General features: G+C 40.3%; 1 protein-coding gene across 2 annotated transcripts in view; it reads right to left on the minus strand.

The window, feature by feature from the left end:
* LOC145523070 (organic anion transporter 7-like) overlaps nucleotides 1–16,583 on the minus strand; it is a 43,113-nt gene that overhangs the window by 16,901 nt on the left and 9,629 nt on the right. For both annotated transcript variants that reach the window (XM_081532861.1, XM_081532862.1), the window contains exon 5: nucleotides 13,749–13,872. In XM_081532861.1, coding sequence (XP_081388987.1) covers nucleotides 13,749–13,872 — 124 coding nt within the window. The remainder of the gene's footprint in view (nucleotides 1–13,748; nucleotides 13,873–16,583) is intronic.

The raw sequence follows: 16,583 nt of genomic DNA on the forward strand, positions 1-16,583 counted from the left end.
TCCTTCTACTGACCCTGGGGTTCTTCATTTCTTCCTTCTCTAGTTGCTTTAGGTGTAGAGTTAGTTGATTTATTTGATTTTTTTCTTGTTTCTTGAGGTACGCCTGTATTGCTATGAACCTTCCCCTTAGTATTGCTTTTACAGTGTCCCATAGGTTTTGGGTTGTTGTGTTTTCATTTTCATTCGCTTCTATGCATAATTTTATTTCTTTTTTGATTTCTTCTGTGATTTGTTGGTTATTCAGAAGCGCGTTGTTTAGCCTCCATATGTTGGAATTTTTAATAGTTTTTTTCCTGTAATTGAGGTTTAATCTTACTGCATTGTGGTCAGAGAAGATGGCTGGGATGATTTCAATTTTTTTGAATTTACCAAGGCTAGATTTATGGCCCAGGATGTGATCTATCCTGGAGAAAGTTCCATGTGCACTTGAGAAAAAGGTAAAATTGATTGTTTTGGGGTGGAAAGTCCTGTAAATATCAATTAAATCTAATTTGTCTATTGCATCATTTAAAGTTTGTGTTTCCTTGTTAATTTTCTGTTTAGTTGATCTATCCATATGCGTGAGTGGAGTATTAAAGTCTCCCACTATTATTGTGTTATTGTTAATTTCCCCTTTCATACTTGTTAGTATTTGCCTTATATATTGTGGTGCTCCTATGTTGGGTGCATATATATTTATGATTGTTATGTCTTCTTCTTGGATTGATCCTTTGATCTTTATGTAGTGTCCTTCTTTGTCCCTTTTCACATCCTTTATTTTAAAGTCTATTTTATCTGAAATGAGTATTGCGACTCCTGCTTTCTTTTGGTCTCCGTTTGCATGAAATATGTTTTTCCATCCCTTCACTTTCAGCCTGTGTGTGTCCCTAGTTTTGAGGTGGGTCTCTTGTAGACAGCATATATAGGGGTCTTGTTTTTGTATCCATTCAGCAACCCTTTGTCTTTTGGTTGGGGCATTCAACCCATTTACATTTAAGGTAATTATTGATAAGTATGATCCCGTTGCCATTTACTTTGTTGTTTTGAGTTCGTGTTGAAACATCCTTTCTGTGTTTCCTGTTTAGAGAAGATCCTTTAGCATTTGTTGGAGAGCTCGTTTGGTGGTGCTGAATTCCCTCAGCTCTTGCTTGTCTGTAAAGCTTTTGAATTCTCCTTCGTATCTGAATGAGATCCTTGCTGGGTACAGTAATCTGGGTTGTAGATTATTCTCTTTCATTACTTTAAGTATGTCCTGCCATTCCCTTCTAGCCTGAAGAGTTTCTATTGAAAGATCAGCTGTTATCCTTATGGGAATCCCCTTGTGTGTTATTTGTTGTTTTTTCCTTGTTGCTTTTAATATTTGTTCTTTGTGTTTGATCTTTGTTAATTTGATTAATATGTGTCTTGGGGTGTTTCGCCTTGGGTTTATCCTGTTTGGAACTCTCTGGGTTTCTTGGACTTCTGTGACTATTTCTTTCCTCATTTTAGGGAAATTTTCAACTATTATCTCCTCGAGTATTTTTTCATGGCCTTTCCTTTTATCTTCTTCTTCTGGGACTCCTATGATTCGAATGTTGGGGCGTTTCATATTGTCCCAGAGGTCCCTGAGGTTTTCCTCATTTCTTTTGATTCTTTTTTCTTTTTTCCTCTCTGCTTCGTTTATTTCCATCATTCTATCTTCTACCTCACTTATCCTCTCTTCTGCCTCCGTTATTCTACTGTTGGTTCCCTCCAGAGTGTCTTTTATCTCCTTTATTTCATTATTCATTCTATATTGACTCCTTTTTATTTCTTCTAAGTCCTTGATAAACATTTCTTGCATCTTCTCAATCTTTGTCTCCAGGCTACTTAATCTGTAACTCCATTTTGCTTTCAAGATTTTGGATCATTTTTATTATCATTATTCTAAATTCTTTTTCAGATAGATTCCCTATCTCCTCCTCTTTTGTTTGGCTTTGTGGGCATTTCTCATTTTCCTTTACTTGCTGAGTATTTCTCTGCCTTTTCATCTTGTTTAGATTGCTGTGTTCGGCGTGGCCCTTCTGTATTCTAGTAGTATGTAGTTCCTCTTTATTGTGGAGGTTCCTCACTGTGGTTGGGGTTGGACAGGTGGCTTGTCAAGGCTTCCTGGTTGGGGGAGCTTGTGTCGGTGTTCTGGTGGGTGGAGCTGGATTTCTGCTCTCTAGAGTGCAATGGAGTGACCAGTATTAATTTTTGAGATGTCTATGGATTTGGTGTGCCTCTGGGCAGCCTGTATATTGATGCTCAGGTCTATGTTCCTGCGTTGTTGGAGAATTTGCGTGGTATGTCTTGCTCTGGAACTTATTGGCTCTTGGGTGGAGCTTGGTTTCAGTGTATATATGGAGGCTATTGGATGGTCTCTTATTAATTAATGTTTCCCCTGGCTTTCAGTCTTATTCTTGCAGTAGCCTCAAGACTTCTCCTTCCATACAGCCTCAATAATAAAACTTTTAGGTTAATGGTGAAAAGATTCTCCACAGTGAGGGATACCCAGAAAGGTTCACTGAGTTACATGGAGAGATGAGGTGGAGGGGGGGGTTGAGGTGACCAGGAGGGGAAGAGGGGAATTCAAATGTAGAGAGAGCAATCTAGCCAGTAAGCACTTCCCTCTGTGCTTTCCACAGTTTGGAACCCTCAGAGTGGTTCACAGAGACACTTAGAGAGGGGGGAGGAAGGTAATAGAGGTGAGCATGAGTAGAAAGGGAGGAATCAAGAGGGAGAGAGAGATCTGGGCAGTATCCTGTTCCTGAAGTGTTCTCCGATACCCAGATCACCCTCAGAGATTCACAGAATTGGGTTGAGAAGAGAAGGAGGAGGGTGGGAGATAGAGGTTCCCTGGGGGAGAAGAAAGAGCATCAATAGGGGGAGAGAGTAATCAGGCCAGTGATCACACTCCTGAGTAAAAATGGGTCCTCAAGATTGGGTTCTTAAATGTACAAAATTGATATCAAATATGTAAAACAAAGATTAAAAATCTAGAGTAGAGGTTAGACTCTTATAAAACTTACAATATAAAAAAAAAGAAAAAAGGAAACAGTGTAAAAAGAAAAAAAAACAGTAAAACAGTAAAAAAAAGTAAAACAGGAAAAAACATTAAAAAAAGAAAACACAAAAGGTATTTTTTTTTGCAAGTTAATAGTGGGTTATGAAAATGAAAGTTAAAGGTGTAATAGAGGACTTGAAGAAAAAGGAAAGAAGAAAAAAAATTTTTTTTAATTTAAAAAAAAATTAAAAAAAAAAAATAATAGTAAAAATATATATATCCCGGACTTTCTCTGGAGCTGTTGTGAGCAGTGTGGGATCTGCTCAGTTTCAGATATATCCTTATTCCTGCTTATACTTTTCAAGATCTATAGGTCCTTTTCAATGCAGTCGGTATTAACTACAGGGATTTTAATCTGTTGGCCTGTCCCTTCCAAAGCGCTTCCCTCTGTTTATTTGGCTTCTGTTTGGAGATCTCTTCAGTATCTACTTTCCGCCCTGCAACAAAGCGGTGGAGGTGATCTCTTTAGGTTCGCTTGTTCAATCGTGCTGTGGGGAGGAAGGAACACTGCAAATCTGGCGTGTGTGTGGTGAGCTCGCAGTGTCTCGGCCGCACTGGGTTCGCCCCCGCTCACAGCGTGTGTGCTTTCCCCGTCTACCCTGCTCAGGCTTCAGGTTACTCCGCCGGGGAGTGGGCCCTGAGCTGCGTGCACTTCCCAGGTCTAAGCCGCTCAGGTTCAGGCTCTCGGTTACTCCACAAAGGCGCAGACTCGGTTTCGCCCACGGCTTGTGCCGTTCCCGGTCGGAGCTGCTCAGGCGGCCAGGAGTTTGGCGAGCGCGCTCTCCCCTGTTGGGGCGGTACGGCTTATCACCTCCCTGGTCCCCGCCTCGGTTTACGGGCGCGCCCGGCTCCGGTGTGCTTTGTGTTGGTTCTGGGGAGCTGGTCTCTGGCTGCGACCCTCCCGGCGGCTGTCGACCCTCCGGGATCTCAGGCAATCTTTGCTTAGAAACTGGGAGCCTGTTTGCAGTTTGGTAGGGGCTGCCCTCTCTGGGGCCTAGTTTGCCCCTTTCCGGCTCTGGCGGGCCCCGCCTGCCCGCTGTGTCCGGCGGGGGATGGGGCGGTCCGCAGCCGGCTAGCTCTCCTCTGGTATCGCTCAGTCCTTTGTTCTGTGAGCGGGCCGGCAGTGCCTTAGAGTTGGGCTTTTCGCGGGATAGTTCTGTCTCTCTGGCTGTCCCACAGTTTAGGTTACTATCTCACGTTAGCTCCCTCAGATTGCCCTCGGGGCACTCGGGCCCGGTCCTTACCCTAGGCAGTGCCGCCCGCTCCTCTCCGTTCAGCCCCCACTTGCTGGTGGCGGATGATGCGAGCGTCTGGGGGTCTTTGCTGGGAGTTGCTTTAGGCACGTAATCTGTGGATTTTATTTATTTTTTCCTCCCAGTTACGTTGCCCTCTGAGATAAGAAATCTTCCCCCACACCTGCCGGTGAGAGAGTTTCCTGGTGCTTGGAGATTCCTCCTCTTTTACGACTCCCTCCCCGGGACGGGTCTCCGTCCCTAACTCTTTTGTCTCTCTTTTTATCTTTTATAATTTCTCCTACCTCTTTTGAAGATAATGGGCTGTCTTTGTGGAAGCCTGACGTCCTCTGCCAGCCTTCAGAAGTAGTTTTGTGAAGTTTGGTCAGCGTTCAGATGTTCTTTCGATAAATTTGTGGAGGAGAGAGTGGTCTCCCCGTCCTATTCCTCCGCCATCTTGCCACAGTCCCTCCCAAAGCTTCATTTTTATGAGAGGGGCCTGAAAGTCTGGCAGCTGAGCTTGGTTCTCAGTTGGCTGCTCTTGGTAAAAAAAAAAGGGTTTTTTTAGGAAGGAAACTAATTCTCGTGACAGCCTTAACTTTGGTCCATGAGTCAGCCTCTTTAAGGGAAATCCTCGCATGTTGTGCCTCCACGAATGAAATGCCTAGACTTAAATCTAAGGACAAAATCAGAGGAGATCTTGGAGTAGTATATTTTATGCCCAGACTTTATCACCTGGTGTTATACAATGGCTCTGCCATTTGCCAGGTATGTACCTTGAGAAGTTAATTGAATATCTTTTAGCCTCAGTGTCCTTGTCATTAAAAAGAAGAATAAGCAGATGATTAGGAGATTAGGAGAACAAAAAATAATGCCTTTCTCACAGAGATTTGTAGTCACAAATGTGCATATCAGTTTACATCTAGTACAGCTGGGATCCTTATTAACTTATTAAGTAAAAAATTTTAATTGAAATAGTTGATTTATAATATTGTGTTAGTTTTTGGCTTACAGCAAAGTGATCCATATGTATATTATGCATATAATCATATGTATAAAACTTTTCAGGTTATTTTATTTTGGGTTATTATAAAATACCTAATATTATTCCCTGTGCTATAAAGTATACAGTAAACCCTTTTTGATTACCTATTTCGTATATATTCGTGTTAGTGCTAGTCGCTCAGTTGTGTCTGACTCTTTGAAACCCCATGGACTGTATGCAGCCCCCCAGGATCCTCTGTGCATGGGATTCTCCAGGCAAGAATACTGGAGTGGGTAGGCATTCCCTTCTCCAGGAGATCTTTCCGACCCAGAGATCGAACCCGGGTCTCCTGCATTGCAGGCAGATTTTTTACTGTCTGAGTCACCAGGGGAGCCCATATATAATAGTGTGTATTTATTAATCCTATGCTCATAATTTACACCCCCCCACCTCACCTTTCCCCTTTGGTAACCATAAGTTTGTTTTCTACATCTGTGAATCTGTTTTCTAAATAGATTCATTTGTATCATATATATTTTTAACAATTCATGTATAACTGATAAGTAATATTTGTCTTTCTCTGACTTACTTCATTTAGTATGCTATTCTCAGGGTCCATACATGAGGCTACAAATGACAATGTTTTATTTTTTATGGCCAATATTCAGTTGTGTATATACCACATCTTCTTTATTCATTCTTAGAATGTAAGCGTATTAGTCACTATCTGTGTCTGACTCTTTGTGATCCCATGGGCTGTAGCCCACCAGGCTCCTCTGTCTGTGGGATTCTCCAGGCAAGAATACTGGAGTGGGTAGCCATTCCCTTCTCCTGGGGATCTTCCCAACCCAGGGATCAAACCAAGGTCTCCTGCACTGCAGCCAGATTATTTACCATCTGAGCTACCAGGAAAGCATTCATTGGATACCATTATCATTAACTATAGTCACCATGCTGTACGTTAGATCCCCAGACTTATATCTAAAGGTTTTTACATTTTAACCAATGTCCCCCCATTTCTCCTTTTCTCCAGCCCCTTGCAACCACTATTCTGTTCTGTTTCTAAGAAACTGATTTTTTCTTTTTTCAAGATTGCACATGTAAGTAATATCATAAAGTATTTGTTTTGCTTATTTCCCTTGGCATAATGCCCTCAAAGTTAATCCATGTTGCTGCAAATGGGAAGATTTCCTTATATTTTTAAAAGTCAGAATAATATTCCATTGCATATGTTTGTGTATCTCACACTTTCTTTACTCATTTAACTTCTGAAGGACATCTAGACTATTTCTAAATTTTGTCTATTGTGAAGACTGCTAAATTAATATCGATGTGCAGATTTCCCTTCAAGATACTGATTTCATTTCCTTTGGGTATACACCCAGAAGTAGAATTGCTGGGTCATATGGTAGTTCAGTTTTTAATTTTTTGAGAAACTACCATAGCATTTTCCACAACGGCTGTACCAATTTACATTCCCACCAACAGTGTGTGTAAGGTTTTCCTTTTTCAACATCCTTGTGAACATTTGTTATCTCTTGTCTTTTTGACAATCAGTTCAGTTCAGCTCAGTCATTCAGTCGTGTCCAAGTCTTTGTGACCCCATGAATGGCAGCACGCCAGGCCTACCTGTCCATCACCAGCTCCCAGAGATTACCCATACTCATGTCCATCGAGTTGGTGATGACATCCAGCCATCTCATCCTCTGTCATTCCCTTCTCCTCCTGCCCCCAATCCTTCCCAGCATCAGGGTCTTTTCCAATGAGTCAACCCACTTCGCATGAGGTGGCCAAAGTACTGGAGTTTCAGCTTCAACATCAGTCGTTCCAATGAACACTCAGGACTGATCTCCTTTAGAATGGACTTGTTGGATCTCTTTGCAGTCCAAGGGACTCTCAAGAATCTTCTCTAACACCACAGTTCAAAAGCACCAATTCTTCAGTGTTCAGCTTTCTTCACAGTCCAACTCTCACATCCATACATGACTACTGGAAAAACCATAGCCTTGACTAGACAGACCTTTGTTGGCAAAGTAGTCTCTGCTTTTTAATATACTGTCTAGTTGGTCATAACTTTCCTTCCAAGGGGTAAGCGTTTTTTAATTTCATGGCTGCAGTCACATCTGCAGTGATTTTGGAGCTCCCAAAAATGAAGTCTGACACTATTTCCACTGTTGCTCCATCTATTTCCCATGAATTGATGAGACCAGATGCCATGATTGTAGTTTTCTGAATGTTGAGCTTTAAGCCAACTTTTTCACTCTCCTCTTTCACTTTCATCAAGAGGCTCTTTAGTTCTTCTTCACTTTCTGCCATAAGGATGGTGTCATCTGCATATCTGAGGTTATTGATATTTCTCCTGACAGTCTTGATTCCGGTTTGTGCTTCTTCCAGCCCAGCATTTCTCATGATGTACTCTGCATGTAAGTTAAATAAGCAGGGTGACAATATACAGCCTTGACTTACTCCTTTTCCTATTTGGAACCAGTCTGTTGTTCCATGTCCAGTTCTAACTGTTGCTTCCTGACCTGTATACATGTTTCTCAAGAGACAGGTCAGGTAGTCCGGTATTTCCATCTGTTTAAGAATTTTCCACAGTTTATTGTGATCCACACAGTCAAAGGCTTTGGCATATTCAATAAAGCAGAAGTAGATGTTTTTCTGGAACGCTCTTGCTTTTTCGATGATCCAGCAGATTTTGGCAATTTGATCTCTGGTTCCTCTGCCTTTTCTAAAACCAGCTTGAACACTTGGAAGTTCATGGTTCACATATTGCTGAAGCCTGGCTCAGAGGATTTTGAGCATTACTTTGCTAGTGTGTGAGGTGAGTGCAATTGTGCAGTAGTTTGAGCATTCTTGGCATTGCCTTTCTTTGGGATTGGAATGAAAACTGACCTTTTCCAGTCCTGTGGCCACTGCTGAGTTTTCCAGATTTGCTGGCATATTGAGTGCAGCACTTTCACAGCATCATCTTTCAGGATTTGAAATAGCTCAACTGGAATTCCATCACCTCCATTAGCTTTGTTCTTAGTGATGCTTTAGGTGTGAGATAATACCTCATTGTGGTTTTAGTTTGCATGTCCCTAAATTATGCTTAGCACCTTTTCACATACCTATTTGCCATTTGTTTCTTCTTTAAAAAAATGTCTATTCAGATCCTTTGCTCATCTAAAATTGAATTATTTGCCCATTTGATAAAAAGTTGAATAGTTTCTGTATCTATTTTGAATATTAACGCCTAATCAGATATATGGTTTGAAACTTAGTTTCTCCCAAGTTGTAAGTTGCTTTTTCAATTCATTGTTTTCTCAGTTGTGCAGAGGCTCTTTAGTTTGATGCAGTCCTACCTTTTTATTTTTGCTTTTGTTGCTTATGCTTTTGGTGTCTTATTCAATAAACATTGCCAAGACTCATGTCAAGAAAGTATTTTCCTGTTTCTAGCCCACCCCCTACCCTGCCCCCTGCAGGAGTTTAATGCTTTCAAGACTTGTCTTTAAGTCTTTAATCTATTTGAAGTTAATTTTTGTGAGTTGTGTAAGACTGGGACTCAGTTTCATTCTTTTGCCTATGAATATCCAATTTCTCCAAAACCATTTACTAGAGAGACTATTCTTTCCTCATTGTGTGTTCCCTTATCAAAATCTTGTTGAACATTTATGTATGAGTTTGTATCTTGGCTCTCTATCTGATCCAATATTCTTTGTGCCTGTTTTTATGCCAGCACCATACTGTTTTGATTACTATAATTTTGTGATATAGTTTGAAATCAGGATGTGTGATACCTCCAGCTTTGTTCTTTTTCAAGATTGCTTTGGCTATTCAGGGTCTTTTGTGGTATCGTACAAATTTTAGGATAGTTTTTTCTACTTCAAAGAAAAATGCATTTGAATTTTGATAGAGATTGCATTGAATTGTATATTACTTGTAGTAGTATGGATCTTTCACAATGTTAATTACTCCAATCCAATACATGGAATATATTTCCATTGATTTGTGTCTTCAGTTTCTTTCATTAATATTTTATAGTTTTCTGTATACAGAAAACTTTCACCTCTTTGCTTAAATTATTCCTAAGTATTTTATTGTTTTTTTTACTATTGTTAATGGGTTTGCTTTCCTAATTTTTCTTTTATATAGTTGGTTGTTAGTGTATAGAAATGTAATTAATTTTTAATATTGATTTTTTTTCCTTCAACTTTACTGAATTTGCTTATCAGTTCTAATAGGCTTTTTATATGGAGTCATTAGGATTTTCTATCATATAAATTTAATAAACAGAAACTTCAATTAAATAGAATCAAGAGATTAGAGGGGGGAGCTTCTATGTCTTATGATAGTAGTAGAGCCCAACAGGAAGAAGAAAGACTCCTTTTCTTTCCTGGCAAGGACCAAACCAATGAAGCCATGGACTCTCTTAACTATAAAAGATCTCCTATCTGATTCTTCCTCCCTATAAAGGTGTTTTCTTTCCCTGGCCATGCAGGAACTCACACATGGCTCACTATGGTTGCAGGCCCTGAAATGCAATTTCTATTGATCCTGAATAAACCCATCTTTACTGGAGAAATACCTAGCAGTCTCTTTGTTTCATGTCAACACTATACATAAGATCATATCATTTGCAAGCAGAATTGATTTTACTTCTTCCTTTCTGACCTGGATGGCTTTATTTATTTTTCTTGCCTAACTATTATGGTGAGGATTTCAAACTATGTTGAATAGACATGATGAGTGTGGGCATCTTTGTCTTGGATGAAACTGGAGCCCATTATACAGAGTGAAGTAAGCCAGAAAGAAAAACAACAATACAGTATACTAATGCATATATATGGAATTTGAAAGATGGTAACGATAACCCTATATGCGAGACAGAATAAGAGACACAGATGCATGGAACAGTTTTATGGACTCTGAGGGAGAAGGTGAGGGTGGGACGTTCTGGGAGAATAGCATTGAAACATGTATATTATCATATGTGAAACAGAACACCATTCCATGTTCGATGCATGAGACAAGGGCTCAGGGCCGGGGCAATGGGATGACCCAAAGGGATGGGATGGGGAGGGAGGTGGGTGGGGGGTCCAGGAAGGGGAACACATGTAAACCCATGGCTGATTCATGTCAATGTATGGCAAAAACTATTACAATATTGTAAAGTAATTAGCCCCCAACTAAAATAAATAAATTTATAAAAAAAAAAATAAAGAAAGAAAGAAAGGCTTTTAACTTTTCACCATTGAGTATGATGTTAGCTATGGGCTTATCATATATGGCCTTTATCATATTTAGGTACATTTCCTCTATACCTAATTTTTTGAGAATTTTTGTCATAAAAAGATATTTAATTCTGTGGAATCTTGATCCCAGAGAGCTGGACGCAACAGTGATTAGGGTTCCTGGGGAAACGTCTCACCACAGTGACAGTGCCAGCCCTGGAGAAGAAACACAGTATCTAGGACTCCAGGTATCTCTGACATCTGATCAGCATAAGTGAAGCCTATGTGAGTTCTCAGAAGCAAAGTCTGTAAAAGTCCATGAAAGTTGAGTCTTGCAGAAGTACCCTGCTCTCCATTTCTTCACAGGGTAAGATCCCTGCATGGGGACTCCTCCTGTCACCAAGCTACTCTGGATTGGAGCATGGAGTGATGCAGGTAAAATGTTTCCTGAACTTCTATGCAGATATCTTTTTGACTTTTGTGTTTCTGCTGTTTTGTCCTTGTAGTCCAGCCTTTTTCCAGAGCTATTTTTGTTGGTTGATAGTTGTTTATTTTGGGCTTCCCTGGTGGCTCAGTGTAAAGAATCTGCTTGTCAATGCAAGAGATGTGGGTCAAGAAGATCCCCTGGAGAAGGAAATGGCAGCCCACTCCAGTATTCTTGCCTGGGAAATACTACAGACAGACAGAGGGGCCTTGTGGGCTGTAGTCCCTGGGGTTGCAAAAGAGTTGTACACAACTTAGTGGCTAAACAACAAAAAGCTGTTTATTTATTGTTTTTATTGTTTTTAAGGGGAAGACAAGTGCTGTCCCCTCCTAGCCCTTCATCCTGCTGATGATATTCTGCTGCTAGATATTTAAAGTCACATCTATTATTCCAATTTTCACTGGAGTGACAAACAAAGATTTTGCTTTCTGTCTTTCTGCGAACTTAAAATTGTACATAAGTTGTATGTGTTTTGGGAAAAAGAGATGTGTTATATACTGGGCTCTCAGACATTCAAGACTGGAGTAATCAATAATGCATATATGTGAAATATAGAAAAATGGTACAGATAAATTTATTTGCAGGGTAGGAATACAGACGCAGATGTAGAAGACAGACACATGTACACAGTAGAGGAAGGGGAGGGTGGATGAACTGGGAGATTAGGATTGACATATATACACTACCATGTATAAAATAGATAGCTGCATGGCACAGGGTGCCTGTGATGATCTAGATGGGTGGGAAGGATGGAAGGTGGGAGGGAGGTCCAAGAGGGAGGTTATATATGTATACATATAGCTGGTTCACTTCATTGTACAGCAGAAACTAACATAACATTGTAAAACAATTATACTCCTGTTAAAAGATAAATTGAAATTTGAGTGGATATAAGTGGAATAAATTTAAGTTATGATTGAAGTGGATGTGTCAGGCAATTCATCAGATGAAGTTAAAACAAGATTAAGATCACAAATTTCTAAATTATTTTTACAAAATAAAAAAAATTAAACAATATTGAGTAGCCATTCACGCAGTGAATCCATTTTGTAAACCAAGTTTCAATTGTCCCTCTTGTGCAAAACTCCCTTTCTGCCCCTGCCACTGAGGTGATATTGTCAGCTGCCTTTCACTTTGATAATGCTTTATTCTTGTCTTACTTCCTGCTTGTATCACTTGTTTTTGTTATGTGCCTGGCCCTTGTAAGATCAAATCTTTCGTTCTCTGTACTGGGCCAAACTGGTAGGCAAAATGTTAGATTTGGGCTTGACTATAAAGATAGTTCCTCACAAGTAAGTTGGTACAATCTAATTTTGTATGAGGTAGGGTTATATCAATGCAGTTTTAAAAGAAACATAGGTCAACACCAATTTAGAGGTTTTCTTTTTTATTTTGGAAGCATGAACCAACATATTCTCCATCATGTCAAGGACCCTCAGGGGTATTATCTCCGTGTAATGGCATCATTTTGGGAGAAACTTTGATTTCTTCCCAGGTGGCTCAGTGGTAAAGAACCCACCTGCCAATGCAGGAGATGTAAGAGATACAGCTCCAATCCCTGGGTCAGGAAGATCCCCTGGAGAAGGAAGTGGCAGCCCACTCTGGTATTCTTGCCAGGAATATCTCATGGACAGAGGAGCCTGACAGGCTACAGTCCATGGAGTTGCAAAGAGTCAGACACAACTAAGCATGCTTTGATTCCTTTCCCCCATCTTCAGTGGAATCTTAACTCTCAGAAGCATTTTGCTTCTCCTTATTCAAATCTGTTTTAAAAAGAGCCTCTGCTTTCTTTTGGGAGTATAAAAAATTTCGTTAGATATGTCATTGAATATGCTTCCAGAAATGTTGCATTTCTCTCTTTGAACCAGCTAATTATTATTTTTTTCCAATAAAATGATGGTAGACTCTTTTTTTCAGGGTCTTCAATAGAAATCTTTCTATCCCCTATCATTGCAAACATTTAGATTTAAAAATCTGTTACTTTCCCCATCATATCTATATGAAAGATTCTTGAAGACTGGGATCCTGGCTTATTCTGTTATTCATGACCAAGTAACATGTCTCACACACTGTAATTTTTTGATAAGTATTTTATGTATGTGCATGATATGATGAACGAGTCACTTAATGGTCCACAATGTTTTACTTACCTAGGAAGAAAATAAAAAAGAAAATCACTTCTTTGAGACATACCTATTCAGTTTTACCCTTGGGATTTGTGGTAAGTTGACTGTCACTTTCACAAAACAGAGATTTGTATTGTTGCGTTCGCTGTCATATTTCTAGAGATAGAACCAAACTTGCCACAGGTAGGCATTCAGTAGATAGCATGGATCAAAGTGTTTGTGAGTGAATGAACAGAAATATGAAGCTCTGTATGCTCTATTCTGCACAGTCATGAAAGCTTCCTTCTGATCTTCTTGCCCTGAAAAAAGGCTATCAGAACATTGAACTGGAAAGAATAAATTAGTTTTGGTTAGTTTCCCTTACCAGGTTAATGTGTGACCAATGCTCAGGCTTTCCAGTTGTTAATAATTAGTGCTCTTTTCCTCTGTTAAGTAAAATATCTGTGTCTACCTTTAGCAACAACATGTTCTCTGCCAATGCCAACACAATGTTGATACTCATTGAGAAACAGGAGTGTGAGGTAAGAAGCCTCATAACTACCACTGTGATCTTTCTTTCCCTTCCTCTTATGGATATGAATGATGTATATGACATATAAATAATATAAAGAATAACATATCTGTTTTTCTTGCATTCTGTAACCAACTCCCAGCCTCCTCACCTCCATGGTTAGGGTATCTCCAGCATTCTTGCTTCCATTTCTGTGTGCCGCTTTTTGAAGTTCCTTTAAGCCCTTTTTGGGTTTGTCTATAATAATCAACCACCGAGCAGATTCTATCAGCCACCTAAAAAAAAAAGAGTAGGACAAAAGTGTAGTCAACTTTCAATTGTCCGTTTTGCACATAGCCTTTGTCCAGAGATGCCTTTCCCGTCCAGTCTGATGCCTACCACTGGTTGGATTATACCAAAATTTATAAACTTACATTCTCTTGCACCATAACTAGGGAAAAATGAGATGACCTCTCTGCGGTTTACCTTCACTATTGAAATTGCAGGCTGGAGTCATATTGCTTCCTTCTCAACCAGAGGCAAATTTACCAGGGAGCTCATGGAGCTGAAACATGAGGGATCCTTACTTGTACAGGCCTTTGCAAAGGTTCTTGTAAGGGCACAAGAAATATCTCTTCATTATGTGTCATTTTTCTAAAATAAGGGCCCTTAAGTGATTTATGTATGCCAAAGGCTCACACAGATTGGAATCACTCCTGCTCCTACCAGTTATGATGGAATCTGCCTACATAAGCAAGTTACTTATAGCTGCCTTGATTTTATCATCTGTGTAACAAGGAGGCAGTCCCACATAATCTGTAGTACTGTCATGAAAATGTAATGACATAATGGATGAGCCTGACAGAGACTACATCCTCCAGTCTAAATGAACTCACCTCACTGTATTATTAATATATCTGTAATCATTTTTCTGAGGTAGAGTCATTTTCAGACAATAATCTTCCTTTGAACAGCCTTCTTAGGGGGAGGGGTGTAATTGCCATTCCTGTCTTTTTAAAGAGAAGGGCAAAGTTGTACATGCTGTTTAGTCGCCAAGCTGTGTTTGCCTCTTCGTGACCCCATGGACTGCAGGACGCCAGGCCTCCCTGTCCCCCACCATCTCCTGGACTCTGCCCAAGTTCATGTTCATTGCATCGGTGATGCCATCTAATCATCTCATCCTCTGTAATCCTCTTCTTCTGTCTTCAATTTTTCCCAGCATCAGGGGCTTTTCCAGTGAGTCAGCTGTTTGCATCATGTGGCCAAAGTATTGGAGTTTCAGCTTCAGCATCAGCCCTTCCAGTGAGTATTCAGGGTTGATTTCCTTTAAGATTGACTGGTTTGATCTCCTTGCTGTTCAAGGGACTCTTAGACTGTGCACAGAACAAATGATAAAAACCATCCAATCTGAACTATTTCAAATCCTAAAAGATGATGCTGTAAAGTGCTGCTCTCAATATGCCAGCAAATTTGGAAAACTCAGCAGTGACCACGGACCAGAAAAGGTCAGTTTTCATTCCAATCCCAAAGAAAGGCAATGCCAAAGAATGCTCAAACTACCGCACAATTGCACTCACCTCACATGCTAGCAAAGCAATGCTCAAAATCCTTCAAACCAGGCTTCAGCAATACATGAACCATGAACTTCCAGATGTTCAAGCTGGCTTTAGAAAAGGCAGAAACCAGAGATCAAATTGCCAACATCTGCTGGATCATCAAAAAAGCAGGAGAGTTCCAGAAAAACATCTATTTCTGTTTTATTGACTATGCCAAAACCTTTGACTATGTGGATCACAATAAACTGTGGAAAATTCTGAAAGAGATGGGAATGCCAGACCACCTGACCTGCCTCCTGAGAAATCTGTATGCAGGTCAGGAAGCAACAGTTAGAACTGGACATGGAACAACAGACTGGTTCCAAATAGGAAAAGGAGTATGTCAAGGCTGTATATTGCCACCCTGCTTATTTAACTCTTATGCAGAGCACATCATGAGAAATGCTGGGCTGGATGAAGCACAAGCTGGAACCAAGATTGCCAGGAGAAATATCAAAACCTCAGATATGAAGATGACACCACCCTTATGGCAGAAAGTGAAGAAGAACTAAAGAGCCTCTTGATGAAAGTGAAAGAGGAGAGTGAAAAAGTTGGCTTAAAGCTCAACATTCAGAAAACTAAGATCACGGCATCTGGTCCCATCACTTCATGGGAAATAGATACGGCAACAGTGGAAACAGTGGCTGACTTTATTTTTGGGAGCTCCAAAATCACTGAAGATGGCGACTGCAGCCATGAAATTAAAAGACGCTTACTCCTTGGAAGGAACGTTATGACCAACCTAGACAGCATATTAAAAAGCAGAGACATTACTCTGCCAACAAAGTTCCGTCTAGTCAAGGCTATGGTTTTTCCAGTGGTCATGTATGGATGTGAGAGTTGGACGGTGAAGAAAGCTGAGCACCGAAGTATTGATGCTTTTGAACTGTGGTGTTGGAAAAGACTCTTGAGAGTCTCTTGGACTGCAAGGAGATCCAACCAGTCCATCCTAAAGGAGATCAGTCCTGAGTGTTCACTGGAAGGACTGATGTTGAAGCTGAAACTCCAACACTTTGGCTACCTCATGTGAAGAGTTGACTCATTGGAAAAGATCCTGATGCTGGGAAGCATTGTGGGCGGGAGGAAAAGGGGACAACAGAGGATGAGATGGCTGGATTGCATCACTGACTCAATGGAGATGAGTTTGGGTAATCTCTGGGAGTTGGTGATGGACAGGGAGGACTGGCGTGCTGTGGTCCATGGAGTCGTGAAAAGTCGGACACGACTGAGTGACTGAACTGATCTGAGCTGATCCAATCTGATTTAATTTAAACTAGAGGAACCATGCTGCTTTTTCTTTATGTAGTTGTGGAGGTGAATTTGCTTCCCATTCCTCTCTCCAATATCAGTTAAAAAAATGAAAAATGTCCGTATCTTCTGTATCACATAATTTTTTTGCAAAGCCATACCTA

Source organism: Giraffa tippelskirchi, chromosome 10 (genome assembly GCF_054371585.1).
Source record: "Giraffa tippelskirchi isolate mGirTip1 chromosome 10, T2T-mGirTip1v1.2.pri, whole genome shotgun sequence".
NCBI classification, from domain to species: domain Eukaryota; kingdom Metazoa; phylum Chordata; class Mammalia; order Artiodactyla; family Giraffidae; genus Giraffa; species Giraffa tippelskirchi.